The 20,690-nt window shown below is 40.2% G+C and overlaps 1 protein-coding gene across 1 annotated transcript in view; it reads left to right on the forward strand.

Moving 5' to 3' along the window:
* The window catches only part of LOC311034621 (glucosidase 2 subunit beta-like), a 289,400-nt gene that overhangs the window by 111,783 nt on the left and 156,927 nt on the right, over window positions 1–20,690 (forward strand). The window contains exon 10 of the mRNA XM_084042513.1: window positions 16,743–16,809. Coding sequence (XP_083898639.1) covers window positions 16,743–16,809 — 67 coding nt within the window. The remainder of the gene's footprint in view (window positions 1–16,742; window positions 16,810–20,690) is intronic.

Below are 20,690 nucleotides of genomic sequence, written 5' to 3' on the forward strand. Positions count from 1 at the left end.
CTGAAAGGGTCTGAAAGGAATACTCTTGAGTGTACAAAATGACCCTTACGAGTCCATTTGGTTACATTTTGGTTACAGGATTTTACCGTTTCCACATTCTGGCAGTGCCTGCAGATGCCACATAGTGACAGAAAACAAAACACATGGCACGCGTTGAATAATTAAAATATGTGCAACAAAAATATGCATTTAGAAAGATACACACACACACACACGCGTGCATCAGTGTCTACAGGATACCGCTGTGGGAATTGAGTCGAGCACACGCACAGAAGGAGGCCATGGCTCTCCTCCTTGGCTGTCACGAATGTAGGTCTGCCAAACAGAATAGGAAAAATAAAATAAAAACGACCCATGCATGAAGAAGTGTTACGTAAGTTTAGATTCTCTGTCGGTTATACTGTAGGTCCTTAACCCATTAAGACCTGGAACTGTGTCATTTTTAGATTTGAACTAAGAAAGCGTTATTTTACACTTTAGGCTATTCAAAAACAGCAGATATACAAGCTCGTAGCGCGGCACCGAGTGCCGCGCTACGAGCTTGTAGATCTGCTAATTTTGAAAAATCGTGAAAATGTGTGCAAACCTTTGAATATATATATTTTTAAAGCGAATATTTGTAACTCAAATATTTGCTTCTGGGGGTCCCTGGAACAAAATATTTTGATGGGGGTCTGCGGCCAAAAACATATCATTTTGGGGGTCCTTGACATGAAAAAGATTGAGCACCACTGATATAGAAACATACGTTTTTTCAGAAAACTGTTGAGATTTAGGAGACATGTAGAATCGGCTTCAGGTCTCAATGGGTTAAGTCGGTGCACAGTCGGCAATTTAAATTGCATCAGTTCTTCTGATGTAAATGTGTATATAGCCTTCAACTCCCCGAGAGCTCTTAGCCATTTATTTTGATTAGGGCTGTATTTATAAGATAAGTCCCATAAGTAAGTCGCCCGGGAAGATGGGTTGGCGGGGATTGTGTTGGGGGTAAGTCAAACAGACTGTGTTTGGGCGGGGGGAGTCAAAAATACTTCACAAAATGAAGTCTGTTTGATGGTTTGTGAACTCGGAAGATATCTATCTGCTTGTCAATTAACCCATTGAGACCTGAAGCCGATTCTACATGTCTCCTAAATCTCAACAGTTTTCTGAAAAACACATGTTTCTATATCAGTGGTGCTCAATCTTTTTCATGTCAAGGACCCCCAAAATGATATGTATTTGGCCACGGACCCCCATCAAAATATTTTGTTCCAGGAACCCCCCAGAAGCAAAGATTTGAGTTAAAAATATATATATTCAAAGATTTGCACACATTTTTACGATTTTTCAAAAATAGCAGATCTACAAGCTCGTAGCGCGGCACTCGGTGCCGCGCTATGAGCTTGTATATCTGCTATTTTTGAATAGCCCAAAGTGTAAAATAATGCTTTTTAGCTCAAATCTAAAAATGACACAGTTCCAGGTCTTAATGGGTTAATTAAGCACATTCCGGGTATCTTTTCATTGGTCGTGTTCGTCTCTCGGGCGGACAAACATCCCCCAGGTGCCTGCTACCAGTGTATGCCTAATCCGTAAAACGCGTCGGCAGCTGCTGGATAGAAGAGAGAGAGAGCCATCAAATGCGGGTTTTCTGTAGCGAGGCTCTGCTTTCATGTGCCGGCTAATTTTTAACCCGTTCGATCCGGGGACGCGTCTGTGTCACTTAAGATTTCTTTGGCCATTCAAAAATAGCAGATATACAAGCTCGTAGCGCGGCACTGAGTGCCGCGCTACGAGCTTGTTAGATCGTCTATTTTTGAAAAATCTTTACCATTTTTGCAAATCTTTGAATATATATATTTTTTCAAGCGAGCATCTTTTAACTCAAATCGTTGCTTTTGGGGGTCCCTGGAACAACATATTTCGGTGGCCAATTACATAATTGTGGGGGCCCCTGACATGAAAAAAGTTTGAGAACCACTGATATTATAGCAACAAAAGTTTTTTCCAAAGAGATTTTGCAAAGATTTGAGTTACAAATGTTCGCTTTAAAAAAAAAAAAATACTGTATATATTCAAATATTTGCACAAAATGTTCACAATTTTTTTTTTTTAAATAGCAGATATACTAGCTCATAGCGCGGCAATGCTATGAGCTTGTAGATCTGCTATTTTTTGAATAACCATAGAAATCTGAAAATGACACAGATGCGTTCCCGGTCTTAATAGGTTAAGGAGCACTACACCAGGCTGCTTGAAGGTTTTCACTGTGTTGTCCCACACCACTCTTGGACACAGAGAATTATGAGAGAATGAAAAGGCAGGTAGACTGAGCAGGGAGTGCAGCCTCAATTGTCATGCCCTCATAGCACTACACTCAAAAAAAAACATTGGTGCTTCAGCGGTTCTTCAGTGGTTATTTGTTGCGGTTGCGGTCAGCGTTGCCATGTCGGCTTATTATAAGCGACTTTTGGGCTTCTTTTTCTGTAAAGTTGCTTGTAGAAATTGGTAGGGTTGTGTTTTTTTTGGGGGGCTGGCTTCTAATAGTTTGCGACGAGTTGTGAGCTTGTAGACCGGCTATTTTCAAATAGCCAATAAAGTGCCCTCATGTGGCCTGTAGATCTGCTATTTTAGACAATAAACATTTTGAACTCACATCTTTGCTTCTGGGGGTCCCCCTGGAACAAAATATTTCGAAATGGCCCGTCAGCGGCCAAATACGTATCATTTTGGGGGTCCTTGACATGAAAACGTTTTGAAAAAACTAAAAGGATTTAGAAGACATTTTTAGAATCGGCCTCAGGTCTTAATAGGTTAAAAATAGCATCGACACATTAGTCCCAGGATAGTTTGTGATCTATAATAAGACCACGATATTTATACTCCGTCAGCATCTCCTCTCCTCTGATTCCAGATGGAGTGGGTGGTATTGTAAGCATTGTGTCTAGAATCAGCTCTTTGATACTGCGGGTGAGTTCGGAAATACAGTATGTACGGAAAGCGCTGGCGTGCTCCCTGGGCGTTGGTAAATTCACTGCAGTCGGTGCATTGCCGTTTGAAAAAAATCAATGTGCTGCGCCCTAGGTATACTGAGAGCGCTGCATTAACCAACCAATACTTTAACCCTTTGAGACCTGGAACTGTGTCATTTTTAGATTTGAGCTAAAAAGCATTATTTTACACTTTGGGCTATTCAAAAATAGCAGATATACAAGCTCATAGCGCGGCACCGAGTGCCGCGCTACGAGCTTGTAGATCTGCTATTTTTGAAAAAACGTGAAAACGTGTGCAAATCTTTGAATATATATATTTTTAAAGCAAACATTTGTAACTCAAATCTTTGCTTCTGGTGGTCCCTGGAACAAAATATTTTGATGGGGGTCCGCAGCCAATCATTTTGGGGGTCCTTGACATGAAAAACATTGAGCACCACTGATATAGAAACATACGTTTTTCAGAAAACTGTTGGGATTTAGGAGACATGTAGAATCGGCTTCAGGTCTCAATGGGTTAAAGCAGGGTTGTCCAGTGCGTTGACTCTTGAGCACTGATGAAAACAACAACGGTGGAAGAAGTAATGGCTAAATGCCTTCTGGACGGGGCTAAATGCGTGCTAAACGAGGCAAAACGAGTGGCACTGTCTGCCATTCATTGCTACAAGTAAACTGTCGTTTATTATCTGACACCCGGGGCAGGTATAGGAAGCAGTGAGGGACAATACAGACGACAGGCACAGAGGCGCGAAGCAACAATACATTACCCCCCCCCCCCATCACAGACAAGGTGTGTTGTTTTTGCTGACCGTTTGTAAATCAACTGTAGCCTGGTAAACCCTCCCTCCAGAAATCTCATTTCCATTTGATTTCTGGAGTGAGTCTGGCCTGAACGCCCATTGTGGGGGTTTCTAGTGCATTACCAAATAACCAAGCCTATCAGCGTCGTCGCTCATCGTTCTGTGATTGACAGCGACAGTTGGCCAATCAGGTGGCGAGTTCGAGTGAGCCCGAATGAAGCCGAGTGCAGCCTGAGTGCAGCCGACAAAAGACGAACGGCAGCCATTGTTGTCCGAGTGCCTTCACTTCTTATTTTCGTTTTTAAAGCAGTCTCAAACTTCTTTTTTGAGGCACGGAATTTACTACTAAGATATCGTTTGGATAGAATTTAGTTGTTTAACTATATGTGGTCAATTAATCATGACAGAGCCTATTTAAAAATATAAATTTAGAGAACCGGCAAGGGCGGGGAGTGACACGCATGTATCCCAATAAGGCAACCTATTTTGGGCATGGCCGTCTCAAAAGTCCCGTTGCGTCACATAGTCTGGAGGTGGTAAAAATGAACTGCTGATTGGCTGAAGGGGGAAAACGATCATTGGCTGAAGGGGTTGTCAGTCAACGGTATTACTCCCGCCCAACTCCAGCCCACAGCCAATATTGCAGAATGGGCGATCAGGCCAGACTCACTCCAGAAATCAAATGGAAAAGAGATTTCTGGAGGGAGGGTTTACCAGGCTAAATCAACTGAACCGCCGGAGAACTCTGAGAGCTGAGCAGAGACAGTAATGTGTATATCTGAACACACCCTGTATGTTCAGATTCGAATATGAGGCGTCACATTAGACATATATAATACAAATAATACAAATAATAATAATACATACAATTTATATAGCGCTTTTCTAAGTACTCAAAGTCACTTTACAGAAATAAAATAAAAACAACTTTGTTAGGAAAAACGTGTTAAAAACTATAGAAATAAAGGTAGAAAAGGGAGATTAGAATTAGGTAGGGGATGCAAGTCTGAAAATGTGGGTTTTGAGGGTGGTAGTGAGTTCCATAGGGAAGGGGCGGCAATTGAGAAGGCCCTGTCACCCCATGTTTGTTTCTTTGGGGCCTTGGTGGTGAAAGGTATCTTGAAATGTATTCTATATGTAAAAAAAAAAAAAAAAATATATATATATATATATATATATATATATATATATATATAAGGCATCACACCAGTTGACAAAGTCATTTAGAACTGGCCCATGTTCGACTGCATCCCACTGACCACAGCGCTGTCATCCGCAAACTTAATCATACGGTGTCAGGCTATCTGCTACAACAACGGTCTGTGTAAAATATATAACAAAGGTGACAGCACACTGCTCTGCTGTGTGCCAATAGAAGTAAAACTGTTGATATGGTGGTCCGACATCATGGTGTGGCCTACCCTTACACTTTGAGATCTGCCCATATACAGAATCGTACAAAATCCATGTGATCAGCTTCGAGTACAATCCAACCTGCTATTTCAGTCTTGTCAGACAGAATTAGTGGGTGGGTTGTATTAACCCATTGAGACCTGAAGCCGATTCTACATAAATCTCAACAGTATTCTCAAAAACGTATGTTTCTATATCAGTGGTTCTCAATCTTTTTCATGTCAAGGACCCCCAAAATGATATGTTTTTGGCCGCAGACTCCCATCAAAATATTTTGTTCCAGGGACCCCCAGAAGCAAAGATTTGAGTAAAAAATGTTCGCTTTAAAAATATATATATTCAAAGATTTGCACACATTTTCACGATTTTTCAAAAATAGCAGATCTACAAGCTCGTAGCGCGGCACTCGGTGCCGCGCTACGAGCTTGTAGATCTGCTATTTTTGAATAGCCCAAAGTGTAAAATAATGCTTTTTAGCTCAAATCTAAAAATGACACAGTTCCAGGTCTTAATGGGTTAAAAGCAATCCGCAAAGGGGACTTGTGCGCTGTGTTACAATGGTGTCATCTGTCCCTCTTACTGTGCGATAAGCAAACTGTAGTGGGTCCTGGACCTTCTTATGTACATGAGTTGATAATGTAGGTTTTGACAATCCCCTCGAGCAATTTAACTACCAATTAGGGCCTGTAGTTGTTAGTAGAGGATGGATTAGGGACGTTGAGCAGTGGGACCAATATTGATGCTTTCCACAATGATGGCCTGGCCTATAGTATTCTATTCATGTGAGCGTTGAACGAGGGAGCAGACGTGAAGTGCAGAAGTGTTATGAAGCCTTATAAGTGCATTGTAATGCATTATAGACACAGCCTTTTAAGTAAAGTGTTACCTGGTGGTTACAATGTGCTGTTCCACTGAGCTTATATAATGCATTATGACCAGCACTTATTATACTTCATAAACCTGCTTAGTTGTTATGCATAATTTAAAAATATTTATAATGAGTGCTATGAAGCCTTAAAAGTGCATTTTAATGCTTTATAAATTCACTTATAATCCATTATAGACCTGACCTTAATATACAGTCTTACCGGATTATCTTTCTTTTCCACAAAATGCCACCCTTTTCACATTGGCCTGTTATAGCGCCACCAGCAGGTCTAATTTAGCAAAACACATTTTTGGAACAAAATGCCTCAAATCATGAATGCAGCGTCCGATTGATTGATTGAATATTGATTGATTGATTGAATATTGATTGATTGATTGATTGATTGATTGATTGATAGAATATTTTATTAGGTAAAAAAAGTAAAACAGCACAGTTACATTTAAAATACTTTGTCTAAAAGGTCCGTTCAAAAAAGTCCTTGCGGTCTTGTTTCCAATGAGGTCCTTGGTATTCAATTCATTGCCGTGAAAGGCCTATAAGAAGAAATTGACTGTACCGTATGTTCTCAAATATGGGGATTCTTTAGTACTGGAATGTTTAATGTATGTTTTCTTCTTTAAATGTTGTTTTAAATCCTAACAAATAAACGGACAAACAAACTCCCTGCCACTGATGTTAGTAGGCACTGGGCTCTTTCCTGTGTTAACCCATTAATACATGGAACGCATCTGTGTCACTTTAGATTTCTTTGGCTATTCAAAAATAGCAGATATACAAGCTCGTAGCGCGGCACCGAGTGCCGCGCTACGAGCTTGTAGATCTGCTATTTTTGAAAATTCTCGAAAAAAAATGTTTTAGATTTTTTTCAAAAAACTGATTTAGAAAACATTTTTAAGAATCGCCTCAGGTCTTAATGGGTTAATGCTCTCGCTGGCTGTACTACCCCCTCCTCCTCGATAATGAACGTGTTTTCTACATCCCAGCAGTGACCATCTCTTGCCACACAGGGATGTCGTCTCCATCCCCTGTCTCGTAGTCATTCATTCAGTTTGCTGGTAGAAGACAGGTGGCACACCCTTCCATCTGGATAAAGGTCACATTTTTTTCCCGCTCCCTTAATTACCACGTATATATCCCCTTTGTCATAATAGGCCGCAACATTTGCTGTGAACGCACGCAAACATTCAATGTAAATAATTCATCTAAAAGTACATACAGTAACGTGTCGCTTTGCGAACTCGTAGATCGGCTATTTTTGGCAAAGAGATTTGGTGTAGACTAGAGGGGGAAAAAGGACAGGGCCAAGTACAGACCCCTGGGGCATCATGGTCGATATGGTAAATAGGTCTTTAACCCATTAAGACCTGAGGCAGATAAAAACAAAAACAAAATCTAAATCCTAACGCTTTCAAAAATAGATATAAATTCAAAGATTTGCACAAATTTTCACAATTTTACAAAAATAGCAGATCTACAAGCTTGTAGCGCGGCACTCGGTGCCGCGCTACGAGCTTGTATATCTGCTATTTTTGAATAGCCTAAAGAAATCCAAAAATTACACAGATGCGTTCCTGGTCTTAACTCTTTCAGTGCCAGAGTATTTTCATAAAGTACTCCCCCAGTGCCAGCAATTTTTTGTTTTTGTTTTTGTTTTGTTATTTTGTAATTTAATTTTCAAATAGCTTGTCTATATGCAGTATGCAACTCATACGACAGTTCTACCAGTAGAGAGCAGCAAATCGAGCCATTGATCACCTCGTTGACTCGCTCGCCCCCTCCCAAACAGGCTCACGTGACATCCGGTCATAACCGGATGTTTACGTTTTCGACAATCTCTGATCGGCTTAAAATACGATGTGATACACGACTTCGATGACTGATCGTCACCCAGACCCAAAGAGAATAGACGTAGACCTCTCCGTTCGTTTTTTTCTACCGTGTGAAAAAACGTGACTTTCCCTATTCTGGCCGAAAATGACCGTGGGAAAAAAACGAGAACCGGAAACGGAATCTGCGTCACGAAACCGGGAACCCAATGAGTCTGAAGGAGTCAGGAAGCGAAAGTGATCATGAGAAATAAACAGAATAGCGCGACCACAATCAAAAGTAAAAACTCTGGATTTCTCGTTCTGGCAGGGAGGGTACTCGGGGAAAACTCGGGATCTCTCGGGGCGTGGCACTGAGAGAGTTAATGGGTTAAGTGGTTTAAAGGGGATATTTGCCATTGTCTTTATGCTAGCCCATGCAGCCCTAGCATTACACTGATTCAGGGTACACTGTATCTTGTCCTTCTGCCGGCATTTGGCCTTGTACATCTCCTTGTTTACCATCCCTCTGTATCTCTTTCCTGGCCCGCAGGCTTCCGGAAGAAAAACACATATTTTTTCCTCATTTAGTTCCTCCTTTTACCCCTTTAGCCCATTAAGACCTGAAGCCCATTCTACAAAAGGTCTTCTAAATCCCAACAGTTTTCTGAAAAACGTATGTTTCTATCCACCTGTTTGTTGGCTGTGTGTTTTCCACTTCCTGTCGGATATCATTGGATATCATTAGTCATCTGACCGGTTTCATTGGATTTCATTGGATCAAAAGACAGGAAGTGGAACACAGTGAAAAGCCTAGGAAACAGGTGGATATCAGTGGTGCTCAAACTTTTCCATGTCAAGGACCCCCAAAATGATATGTATTTGGCTGCGGACCCCCATCTCAAAATATGTTGTTCCAGGGACCCCCATGAAGCAAATATTTGAGTTAAAAATGTTCGCTTTAAAATAATATATATTCAAAGATTTGCACTAATTTTCACGATTTTTCAGAAATAGCAGATCTACAAGCTCGTAGCGCGGCACTCGGTGCCGCGCTACGAGCTTGTATATCTGCTATTTTTGAATAGCCCAAAGTGTAAAATAATGCTTTTTTTAGCGCAAATCAAAAAATGACACAGATGCGTTCCAGGTCTTAATGGGTTAGTCAACCGCAGCTGGTTATTTGGGTACACTCTGCTGATCTTTGTTGGAGTAACTGCTCCCTCAGAAGTCTACTGTACTGTGTATAACCTGATACAACTTCTGTCATCTCATTCATATTACCGTCAGAAGAATCCTCAAAGGCTCCCCATGATGTAGACTCAAAGTACCCTTTCAGAGTCTCTCTACACCGTTCTCATCCCACTCCTGGATCTTCTTCTTTCTCGCGGGCTTCTCCCTCTTCAGAACCTGTCTATATATGTAGATGGTCTGAGAAGGACAGTACTGTGGTCTGAGTCACCCAGGGGGGGCCTTGTCATTAAGGATGGAGCCTTAACCCTTTAAGACCTGGAACTGTGTCATTTTTAGATTTGAGCTAAAAAGCATTATTTTACACTTTGGGCTATTCAAAAATAGCAGATCTACAAGCTCATAGCGCGGCACCGAGTGCCGCGCTACGAGCTTGTAGATCTGCTATTTTTTAAAAATCGTGAAAATATGTGCAAATCTTTGAATATATATATTTTTAAAGTGAACATTTTTAACTCAAATCTTTGCCTCTGGGGGGTCCCTGGAACAAAATATTTTGATGGGGGTCCACGGCCAAATACATATAATTTTGGGGGTCATTGACATGAAAAAGATTGAGCACCACTGATGTAGAAACACAGGTTTTTCAGAAAACTGTTGAGATTTAGGAGACATGTAGAATCGGCTTCAGGTCTCAATGGGTTAAGGATGGAGCCTTAATCTAACTTAATGGGTTTGTCACATACTGAGAATAGTACAGTAGACAAAGTAAAGTACAATCATCAAAACCACCCATTATGAACTTGGGCTCATCTGGGAAGATTTAATCAAATTATTGGTTAATATTACCGGGCTGCCTTATCAGTATTTGTTTTTGGATTGATAAACATAGGCCTAAATAATAGTGTGAAATACGTGTGCGAACAGTGAACATGGGGAACATACTTTAGGATTAGGGTGTAGGGACAATGATAACGATTCAATATCATGGGTACAGACAGTGGTGTAAAGTAACTAAGTACATTTACTTAAGTACTGTACTTAAGTACAATTTTGAGGTACTTTTACTTTACTGGAGTGTTTCCAGTTTTCAGTACTTTTACTTCTACTCCACTACATCTCAGAGGCAAATATTGTACTTTTACTCCACTGCAATTATTTGAAAACTTTAGTTACTAGTTACTTTGTAGATATACATTTTTACATTATAAAACATACATTAACCACTTCAGCCCTGTTTTATACCTAGGCTATTTGAAAATAGCCGATCTACAAGCTCACAACGCGTCGCGGTGGTGACGCGTTGTGAGCTTGTAGATCTGCTATTTTCAAACATTTTAGTACTTTTACTTTTGGTACTTTAAGTACATTTTGATAGCAACACTTTGGTACTTTTACTAATTTGTAATTCTGGACTTGTACTTGTAACAGAGTACTTCCACGTTGTAGTATTGATACTTTTACTTAAGTAAAACATTTCCGTTCTCTGCACTGGCTCCCCGTAGCAGCTCGCATTCAGTTTAAAACCCTGGTGCTAGCCTATAGGGCAGTGAAAGGAACAGCTCCTTCCTACCTCCGGGTTTTGGTCAATGCCAGTGGTGGAAAGTAACTAAGTACATTTACTTAAGTACTGTACTTAAGTACAATTTTGAGGTATTTGTACTTTACTTGAGTATTTCCAATTTCCAATACTTTTACTTCTACTCCACTACATCTCAGACGCAAATATTGTACTTTTACTCCACTACAATTATTTGAAAACTTTAGTTACTAGTTACTTTTCAGATATAAACTATGATATTAAGAAACATACATTAACTACTTTAGCCCTATTTTACACATAGGCTATTTGAAAATAGCACATCTACAAGCTCACAACGCGTCGCATCGCGACGCGTTGTGAGCTTGTAGATCTGCTATTTTCAAATATTTAGTACTTTTACTTTTGGTTCTTTAAGTACATTTTGATGCCAATACTTTTGTACTTTTACTCAAGTAAATTTTGAATTCTGGACTTTTACTTGTAACAGAGTACTTTTACATTGCAGTATTGGTACTTTTACTTAAGTAAATAATTTGAGTACTTTTTCCACCACTGGTCAATGCCCACACCCCTGCCCGACCACTCCGGTCTGCCACCTCGGGGCGACTGACTCCCTCGCCACTCAACGGTCCTTCTGGTCGATCGACACGGTCACGACTTTTTTCTGTTCTGGCCCCACAGTGGTGGAATGAACTTCCCACTGATGTCAGGACAGCAGAGTCACTGCCCATCTTTCGCCGCAGGCTGAAAACCCACCTCTTCAGGAAACACTACCCTTCCTCTTTGCCTGGCCTACTTGTTGTTAACTAGTTGTAGGGACTATTGTTGTATTGTTGTATTGGATCTATTAGCTCGTGCTCATTTGATTTGGCTATTTTATCTCATGTGTTTATGAAAGTAGATAGCTGATATATTGCACTTTTACCTTAGCGCTAGGTATACTCTTGGTTGCTTATTTTTACGGGAAATGCACTTACGACCTCTGGTGATTAGTAGTTTCGTTCCCTACCTATGTTGAATGCACTTATTGTAAGTCGCTTTGGATAAAAGCGTCTGCTAAATGACTGTAATGTAATGTAATGTAATGAGTACTTTTTCCACCACTGGGTACAGATCCCCTTCCTCATCACTTTTGTTTTTGCACCACCACCTGTCATTTATCATGACGCACACGCCCCCTCCTTTGCCTGTAAACTCAAGGCACTGGGTCCACGCATGTGATCGTAAATCCGTCTGGACAGAGTGTCTTGGCAGTCTTGTTAAGCCAGGTTTCAGAAAAAGGCGAGAACACAAGCTTTCCCTGTATTTGTACGAGTATGGCGAGCGTTTGTTTGAAGCTCATCCACTTTTCCTTTAATCGATTGAACGTTTGAGAGAATAATCGTCGGGAGCGGAACTTCAGTTTCCTCCCCCCTAAGCTTTTGTCGCACCCCCTCCCTCCCTTCTTTCCTCTTTTCCTCTCGTGTCCATCATAAAAAAACATTTCCTTGTAATCTCTTTAGGCACATTTGCGTCATGCTGATTCCAATCACTCGAGTAGGTGCTACAGTTCTATTGCAGGAGGCAGTCTCTGCACTAGCATACAGTGTGTGTGAATACAATTTGCCAATTTGCCTGGTTCACTTGCAACGTTGATTGCTAACAAACTCCACGTCTTCAGAGTAGCTTCCCCAAAACCCTGGATACCGGGAAGGGAAATAGTTAACACATTGAGACCTGAAGCCGATTCTACATGTCTCCTAAATCCCAACAGTTTTCTGAAAAACGTATGTTTCTATATCAGTGGTGCTCAATCTTTTTCATGTCAAGGACCCCCAAAATGTATATGTATTTGGCAGCGGACCCCCATCAAAATATTTTGTTCCAGGGACCCCCCAGAAGCAAAGATTTGAGTTAAATATGTTAAAAATATATATATTCAAAGATTTGCACACATTTTCAAAAATAGCAGATCTACAAGCTCGTAGCGCGGCACTCGGTGCCGCGCTATGAGCTTGTATATCTGCTATTTTTGAATAGCCCAAAGTGTAAAATAATGCTTTTTAGCTAAAATCTAAAAATGACACCATTCCAGGTCTTAATGGGTTAATATAGTTACTGTAAACCCTTCAATGTCAAAATTGCATTTGTGTTTTGTCCTTAGGTCCAATTTGTCAGAATAAATTGAATTAAATCAAAGTTAGACTTTGGTTACATCATCATTTCAAAAGCTTCTGCACATACGGTATGCAATTCATGAATGTTTTATTATTACTTAAGTGCTTTTGGTTATTTTAGCGAGTTCTCCTCACGCGGCACCAGACTTGACTGTAGGCCTGGATATCAAATGGGGGGAAAATATATAAATAAATACATCCATGAGCACAGTTCCCAGCTTGGGGATAAAAGTTGCTCATCTTCATATTCTTCTCCTTCATCTTGAATGCACTGTCAAGGATCATACAAAAAACATTTGTCAATCCCGTCTTAGGGGGGGTATTTTCTTTTTTATACTATGAAACAGTTGTGTAAATCTATGATGCTGTGCTTGGGGATATGTTTTCCAGTGTGTCTTATACTCGACAAGTTATGTGATGTCTCTTCCTTTTAACCCATTAACTCTTTGACTGCCATTGACGAGATTTCTCGTTTTTCTCCGCATGGCTCAGCCAGCCGTCGACGAGATTGACGAGATTTTTGAAAAAATTAAAAATTAAAAATTTTTTTTTTTTTTTTTTTTTTTTTTTTTTTCAATTTTTTTTTTTTTTTTATCACAAAGGAAGCAGGAGATAACGCGATACGAAGATTTTCTGCTCCATTCACTTCAATGTTAAAAAATAAACGGAGACAAAATTCACAGTTTACCTATTTTTGCAATGTTATTCTCTGGCAGGGAAGGGGGGTAGATGTGTAAATACTCTGGCAGTCAAAGAGTTAAGACCTGGAACTGTGTCATTTTTAGATTTGAGCTAAAAAGCATTATTTTACACTTTGGGCTATTCAAAAATAGCAGATATACAAGCTCATAGCGCGGCACCGAGTACCACGCTACGAGCTTGTAGATCTGCTATTTTTGAAAAATCGTGAAAATGTGTGCAAATCTTTGAATATATATATTTTTAAAGCGAACATTTTTAACTCAAATCGTTGCTTCTGGGGGGTCCCTGGAACAAAATATTTTGATGGGGGTCCGCGGCCAAATACATATAATTTTGGGGGTCCTTGACATGAAAAAGTTTGAGAACCACTGATATAGAAACATACGTTTTTTCAGAAAACTGTTGGAATTTAGGAGACATGTAGAATCGGCTTCAGGTCTCAATGGGTTAATACTTCACCCACCCCCCCACCCCCAAAAAGATACCAAATTCAGTATAGTTTAATGTGACCTCACCATTTATCTTGAACTGATATCTTTTTTTTCCTCTTCTCTCTTCAGAGATGGTGAGTCACATTTAATGCCTTTCGCTCAAATAGTCGAGATTGGAGTCTGGCTCCCAGTGGAAGAGAACACAACAGCACGCAACGTGCACTAAATCATCAAACGAGACCTATATTCCCATTTCTCCCCCATGTGTGGAAATAATGTCCTCTGTAGCATTATGAATGCCCCAGAAAGAATTCATGCCTTCCACTAATATATACAGTACGTTATGCAATATACGGTATGTACTGCATGTACACACTATTACAGTACATGCTCCTAAAACAAAATAAGGGAACACTTCAATCATGCATCAGATTTTGATGAAAGAGTTATTCAAGTCGAAAATGTTTACTTTTTAGCTGTTTTCTGATCCGTGTTTTGCAGTGGTGGAAAGTAACTAAGTACATTTACTTAAGTACGGTACTTAAGTACAATTTTGAGGTATTTGTACTTTACTTGAGTATTTCCAATTTCCAATGCTTTTACTTCTACTCCACTACATCTCAGAGGCAAATATTGTACTTTTACTCCACTACATTTATTAGAAAACTTTATAGTTACTAGTTACTTTTCAGATATAAACTATGATATAATGAAACATACATTAACCACTTCAGCCCTATTTTATACATAGGCTATTTGAAAATAGCAGATCTACAAGCTCACAACGCGTCGCATCGCGACGCGTTGTGAGCTTTAGATCGGCTATTTTCAAATATTTAGTACTTTTACTTTTGGTACTTTAAGTACATTTTGATGCCAATACTTTTGTACTTTTACTCAACTAAATTTTGAATTCTGGACTTTTACTTGTAACAGAGTATTTCTATATTGCAGTATTGGTACTTTTACTTAAGTAAAGAATTTAAGTACTTTTTCCACCACTGGTGTTTTGGTTCCTTGGTTCCAGCTGTGAATCAGACCAAAGCACCTGCAGAAACCATGCTTATGGTGACCATGTTTGGCGTTGGTTGAGTTCCTTAGCTTGCGCCTGATTGGTCAGCTGCCGTATTATCCCCAGGAAAGACATGGCTTTAGCTTGCGCTGATTGAGCAGCTTGTCACCATTGTGGTCCTTTTTATCCTCTCCTCAGCTATAGGGCAAATAGAGGTTCGGTCTGGGATAAATATACATAGTTATGTATCCATAGTGTAGACTGGAGAAATGAGTTAGCGACTAGCCCAGAGCTCACTAACACAACGCTGGTGTGCAATGATGTTACTGTTGGAATGGTGTGGGCTCTTCCCATTGCATGCTTAAGCGACCTTAACCCATTAAGACCTGGAACTGTGTCATTTTTAGATTTGAGCTAAAAAGCATTATTTTACACTTTGGGCTATTCAAAAATAGCAGATATACAAGCTCATAGCGCGGCACCGAGTGCCGCGCTATGAGCTTGTAGATCTGCTATTTTTTAAAATTCGTGAAAATGTGTGCAAATCTTTGAATATATATATATTTAAAGCGAACATTTTTAACTCAAATCTTTGCTTCTGGGGGTCCCTGGAACAAAATATTTTGATGGGGGTCCGTGGCCAAATATATATATAATTTTGGGGGTCCTTGACATGAAAAAGATTGAGCACCACTGATATAGAAACATACGTTTTTCAGAAAACTGTTGGGATTTAGGAGACATGTAGAATCGGCTTCAGGTCTCAATGGGTTAAGGGAGTAGTTCCCCCCAAAAAAGGACTTATTTTCTATCAATTACACACAACATGAAGCCTTGAATTCATGAATGTTTTTTCCTAAGCCAATAATTCAATGACTGAGTGGTTGCTCAGTAGGAGACTCAAGTCTCCGACTCTGCCGGTCATCAAATTATGGGCTTAGGAATGCCACAAAAACAAACAATAAACACTCCATGAATTCAAAGCTTCATGGGGTGTGTAATTGATAGAAAATGCGTCATCTTTCGGGTGAGCTATTCCTTTTTTACCAGAAAACTGGCACAGCAGCATCCGTGAGGGTTGTCTTTCATCTTTAAACTGTCACTAGCCCTGAAATAAATGGGCCCCCGTTACCCCCCAAACAGCATGAAAGCCACGTTGTATGTTGTAACATCGTGTGTGCTTTGTCTTTACCGTCCACCGAGCCTTGCACACGAGCCCCCTGGACTATTCCCTACAGCCCCCCCCCCTCCAATCCCACACACACACACACACACACACACACACACACACACACACACACACACACACACACATCAGGTATGCATTAACCCCTTAAGACCTGTAGCCGATTCTACAAATGTCTTCTAAATCCCAACGGTTTTCTGAAAAAAACCTATGTTTCTATATCAGTGGTGTTCAAACCTTTTCATGTCAAGGACCCCCAAAATGATATGTATTTGGCCGCGGACCCCCGTCTATTTTTTATCTCCAGGGACCCCCAGAAGCAAAGATTTGAGTTAAAAGTGTTCGTTTTAAAATAATATACATATAAAGATTTTCACACATTTTTAAGATTTTTCAAAAATAGCAGATCTACAAGCTCGTAGCGCGGCACTCGGTGCCGCGCTACGAGCTTGTATATCTGCTATTTTTGAATAGCCAAAGTGTAAAATAACGCTTTTTAGCGTCAAATCGAAAAATCTCACAGATGCGTCCCAGGTCTTAATGGGTTAATGATGTAGGAGATATAGCCAAGGTCTTTTCAGCGTATGGATCTTTTGACCTTGTTTTCTCTCCCTCTCTCTTTCCATTACATGTCCGTAGATCAAAGGCATACACGGGGAACCACACGGCCTCATAGATGAAGACCACATCAAGGTAGCCGAGAGCGGTAAGTTATTATACCTCCTCGTCCCCCTCTCCATACTGAGCCCCTAGGCACCCCCCCCCCCCCCCCCTCTCTGTTCCTCCTCATACCCATCATGCTTCACCTGTGTGTCTATTAAATGCCCTGATGTGCATTTTCAGCCATTCCAGGATCACACTTGATTCGACATGCTGAATCTCTGCTGTTGTTGTGAGCCAGGCTGTCCGGTTTTCTAAGCAAACGGCTAGTCTGTGGCTCAAACGTATTGTATTACGATTTAACTGATCAGGTGTGATTATACCTTTTTCACAAAATAGGTCGTACATTTTCGTTACCCCATTAAGACCTGGAACGCATCTGTGTCACTTTGGATTTATTTGGCTATTCAAAAATAGCATATATACAAGCTCATGAGCTTGTAGATCTGCTATTTTTGAAAAATATTGCTTAAAAAAAAAGAAATCAAAAAAGGATTTAGAAAACATTTTTAAGAATCAACTCAGGTCTTAACACATTGAGTGCCAGGGTTTTTTAAAAACAGGGTACAGTCAGTGCCTGGATTTTTAACCATTTTTGGACCTTTTTCAAGTAGTCACAAATATTTTCAGTGATCACGTCCTCACGGTGATCCCCTCATTACACACACAGGGGTCTCGTACAATCCGGTGAAAAACATTAAAAACATTCGGTAATCCGTTCCATAGTTGCAGCCAGTTGAAAATAGTAAAAAATACATAGTAAAAAAGAAAAGTACACAGGAGCCGAGATACAGGCTTTTGAAGTCATAAGTTAACCAGGAAGTGGATTGGAGTCTAAATCTTCGCAAAATGATATCTCCTGGTGCTGTTTCATATTTTTTCCCAAAAACGGTCATAACCGTTTTTGGCACACCTCGTTTGGATTATGAAAAACGGTCCGGACCGTTTTTGGCACTCAATGTGTTAATGGGTTAAATGCAAAAACGTATCAAATTGCAAAACCTCAAAATGTACTGTAGAGAGGTATGTAGCAGCTTAAGCAAGTGCTGCATATTATGCACAAAGGGAAGCATACTATGGCAACATGACAACATGATGAAGTACAGTAATTGATTCTCTCTTTTTTTTTAAAGTGAGTTGACTACGTTAATTCCATATGCAGTGCGTTGTACATCATTGTGTGAGGGCTTGAAAAAAAAAATTGTACGTTTAACACACCTGTTAATGATAATTGTGCAACTGCGCTAAAAACAGCTCCTCTTTATCCAAAAGCAGGCTAGCAACAATTAGCCTGCAATTAATTGCAATTTAACAGTTACTGATTCCATGCTTGCAGGGTCCTATGGATCAGTAAAAAAAAAAAAAGTGCTTTCGCGGTAAAATAGCAGATCGACAAGCTCACAACGCGTCGCATCACAACGTGTTTTGAGCTTGTCGATCTGCTATTTCCTGCAAAAGCTTTCCCCACAATACGGGTGCTGGGGTTTAAGTGGTTAATCTCGTTCCTGGGAAGCTCAACAATGATTAGTTAACATCAAAACGGATGCAATTCTGAATGGCTTGTAAAACAGGAAAAGGACATTTTGTGCAGCTGAACCGGAAAAGAGTAACCATTCCACATAAATGTGTTTTTTTGACAACTTCTCTACAGATTCGTTTTAGTCCCCAACACTCGGCGCCGGAAATTTACCGGAAATGTGTATGCATTTTGCACAAGTTAACCCATTAAGACCTGAGGCCGATTCTTAAAAATGTTTTCTAAATCCTAACAGTTTTTAGAAAAAAAAAAAAAAAAAATCAAGATTTTTCAAAAATAGCAGATCTACAAGTTCATATCGCGGCACTCGGTGCCGCGCTATGAACTTGTATATATGCTATTTTTGAATAGCCAAAGAAATCTAAAGTGACACAGATGCGTTCCAGGTATTAATGGGTTAATACATCAGCGTTTCTGACAAAGTGGTTGTCGATTTCCAAAATATCCTTGGCGCCATGGGGACCCTGCAGCAATTCGGTGGTTTTGTTTTGAACTGAATTCTGTGAATCGCAGTTCTAACAGCCCCATAGACAGCCAATATAATAACAACAGAGCTACCAGCCAAAACAAAAAGTCTACTATAATGAATGTTACACAAACACAGTGTGACATTAAGGCTTTAGAAAATATACTGGAGATGGAGTTTCATATCACTTCATATCACTTATAACGCTTATATCACAACTGTCATTTTCATGTGCTTTTATCGGCTCATTTTGCTCTATGTCAAAGGAAGAGGTCAATATTTTTATGAATTCGTTTCCTACCAGACATTGTTGCATTGGGTGCACACATTCATTTCGCCTTATACTTTCGCATTAACCCATTAAGACCTGGAACTGTGTCATTTTTAGATTTGAGCTAAAAAGCATTATTTTACACTTTGGCTATTCAAAAATAGCAGATATACAAGCTCATAGCGCGGCACCGAGTGCCGCGCTATGAGCTTGTAGATCTGCTATTTTTGAAAGATCGTGAAAATGTGTGCAAATCTTTGAAATATATATATTTTTAAAGCGAACATTTGTAACTCAAATTTTTGCTTCTGGGGGTCTCTGGAACAAAATATTTTGATGGGGGTCCGCGGCCAAATTCATATCATTTTGGGGGTCCTTGACATGAAAAAGTTTGAGCACCACTGATATAGAAACAAACGTTTTTCAGAAAACTGTTGAGATTTATGAGACATGTAGAATCGGCTTCAGGTCTTAATGGGTTAAGCACAATATTTGTGCCAATGTTCATTTTCAGAACACAGTGATGACTACATCGTGAACTTTTTCATAAACATTACATTCCATTTGTATATACAGTACCACAAAGCCAGTTATCCCTGATGCCTCCTCATGTGTGGTGCTTTTATAAAAGGTTGGAAAAGAACGCAAGCAAGCTCGACTCTGGCTGCAAAACAACAAACTATGTACGAATGCAAGATTGCAGTTGTTACCGTACCGGGCCTGGGGAGCTGCCCGCCCGCCCGCCTGCCTGCCTCGGTCATAATTCAAAACTAAATCTAAGAGAGAACACACTAACTCTAGATGTGTGGCTCACTCCAGTGAAGGTTGTGTGCGCCGCCTGGTACTGTTTTGTTTTCAAGGTGATCCGGGTAGTTTACGCCCCTCTATACCACCACCAGCATATCGCTGCTGTCCACCAGAAACCTCGTATCCCCATATTTCAACATTTTATGTTTTTATTTAACCCATTAAGACCGGGAACGCATCTATGTCATTTTAGATTTCTTTGGCTATTCAAATATAGCAGCACCAAGTGCCGAGCTATGAGCTTGTAGATCTGCTATATATATATGTTTAAAAGCGAACATTTTTAACTCCAATCTGTGCTTCTGGGGGTCCCTGGAAAAACATATTTTGAGATGGGGGGGGGGGGGGGTCCGTGGCCAAAATACATATAATTTTGGGCGTCCTTGACATGGAAAAGTTGGAGCACCACTGATATAGCGACATACTGTACTGTTAGGATTTAGAAAACATTTCCCCCCATCTCAAAATGTTTTGTTCCAGGGACCCCCAAAAGCAAAGGTTTGAGTTACAAATGAATATATATACAAAATATATACATATAAAGATTTGCGCACATTTTCCAGATTTTTTTTCTTTCTAAAATAGCAGATCTACAAGCTCATAGCGCGGCACTCGGTGCCGCGCTATGAGCTTGTATATCTGCTATTTTTTGAATAGCCAACGAAATCTTGAAATGACACACAGATGCGTTCCCGGTCTTAAAGGGTTAAGTTAACGCCCCACCTCATCATTACAAGAGCGTCGCACAGGAGTAGCGAACAACATAGCCCATCTACGAGCTCACAGCGCGCCACGATGCGACGCATTGTGAGCTTGCAGATCGGCTATTTTCACTAGTTTAAAATG

This window comes from Gymnoscopelus microlampas (assembly GCF_963454915.1).
Source record: "Gymnoscopelus microlampas genome assembly, chromosome: 19".
NCBI classification, from domain to species: Eukaryota; Metazoa; Chordata; class Actinopteri; order Myctophiformes; family Myctophidae; genus Gymnoscopelus; species Gymnoscopelus microlampas.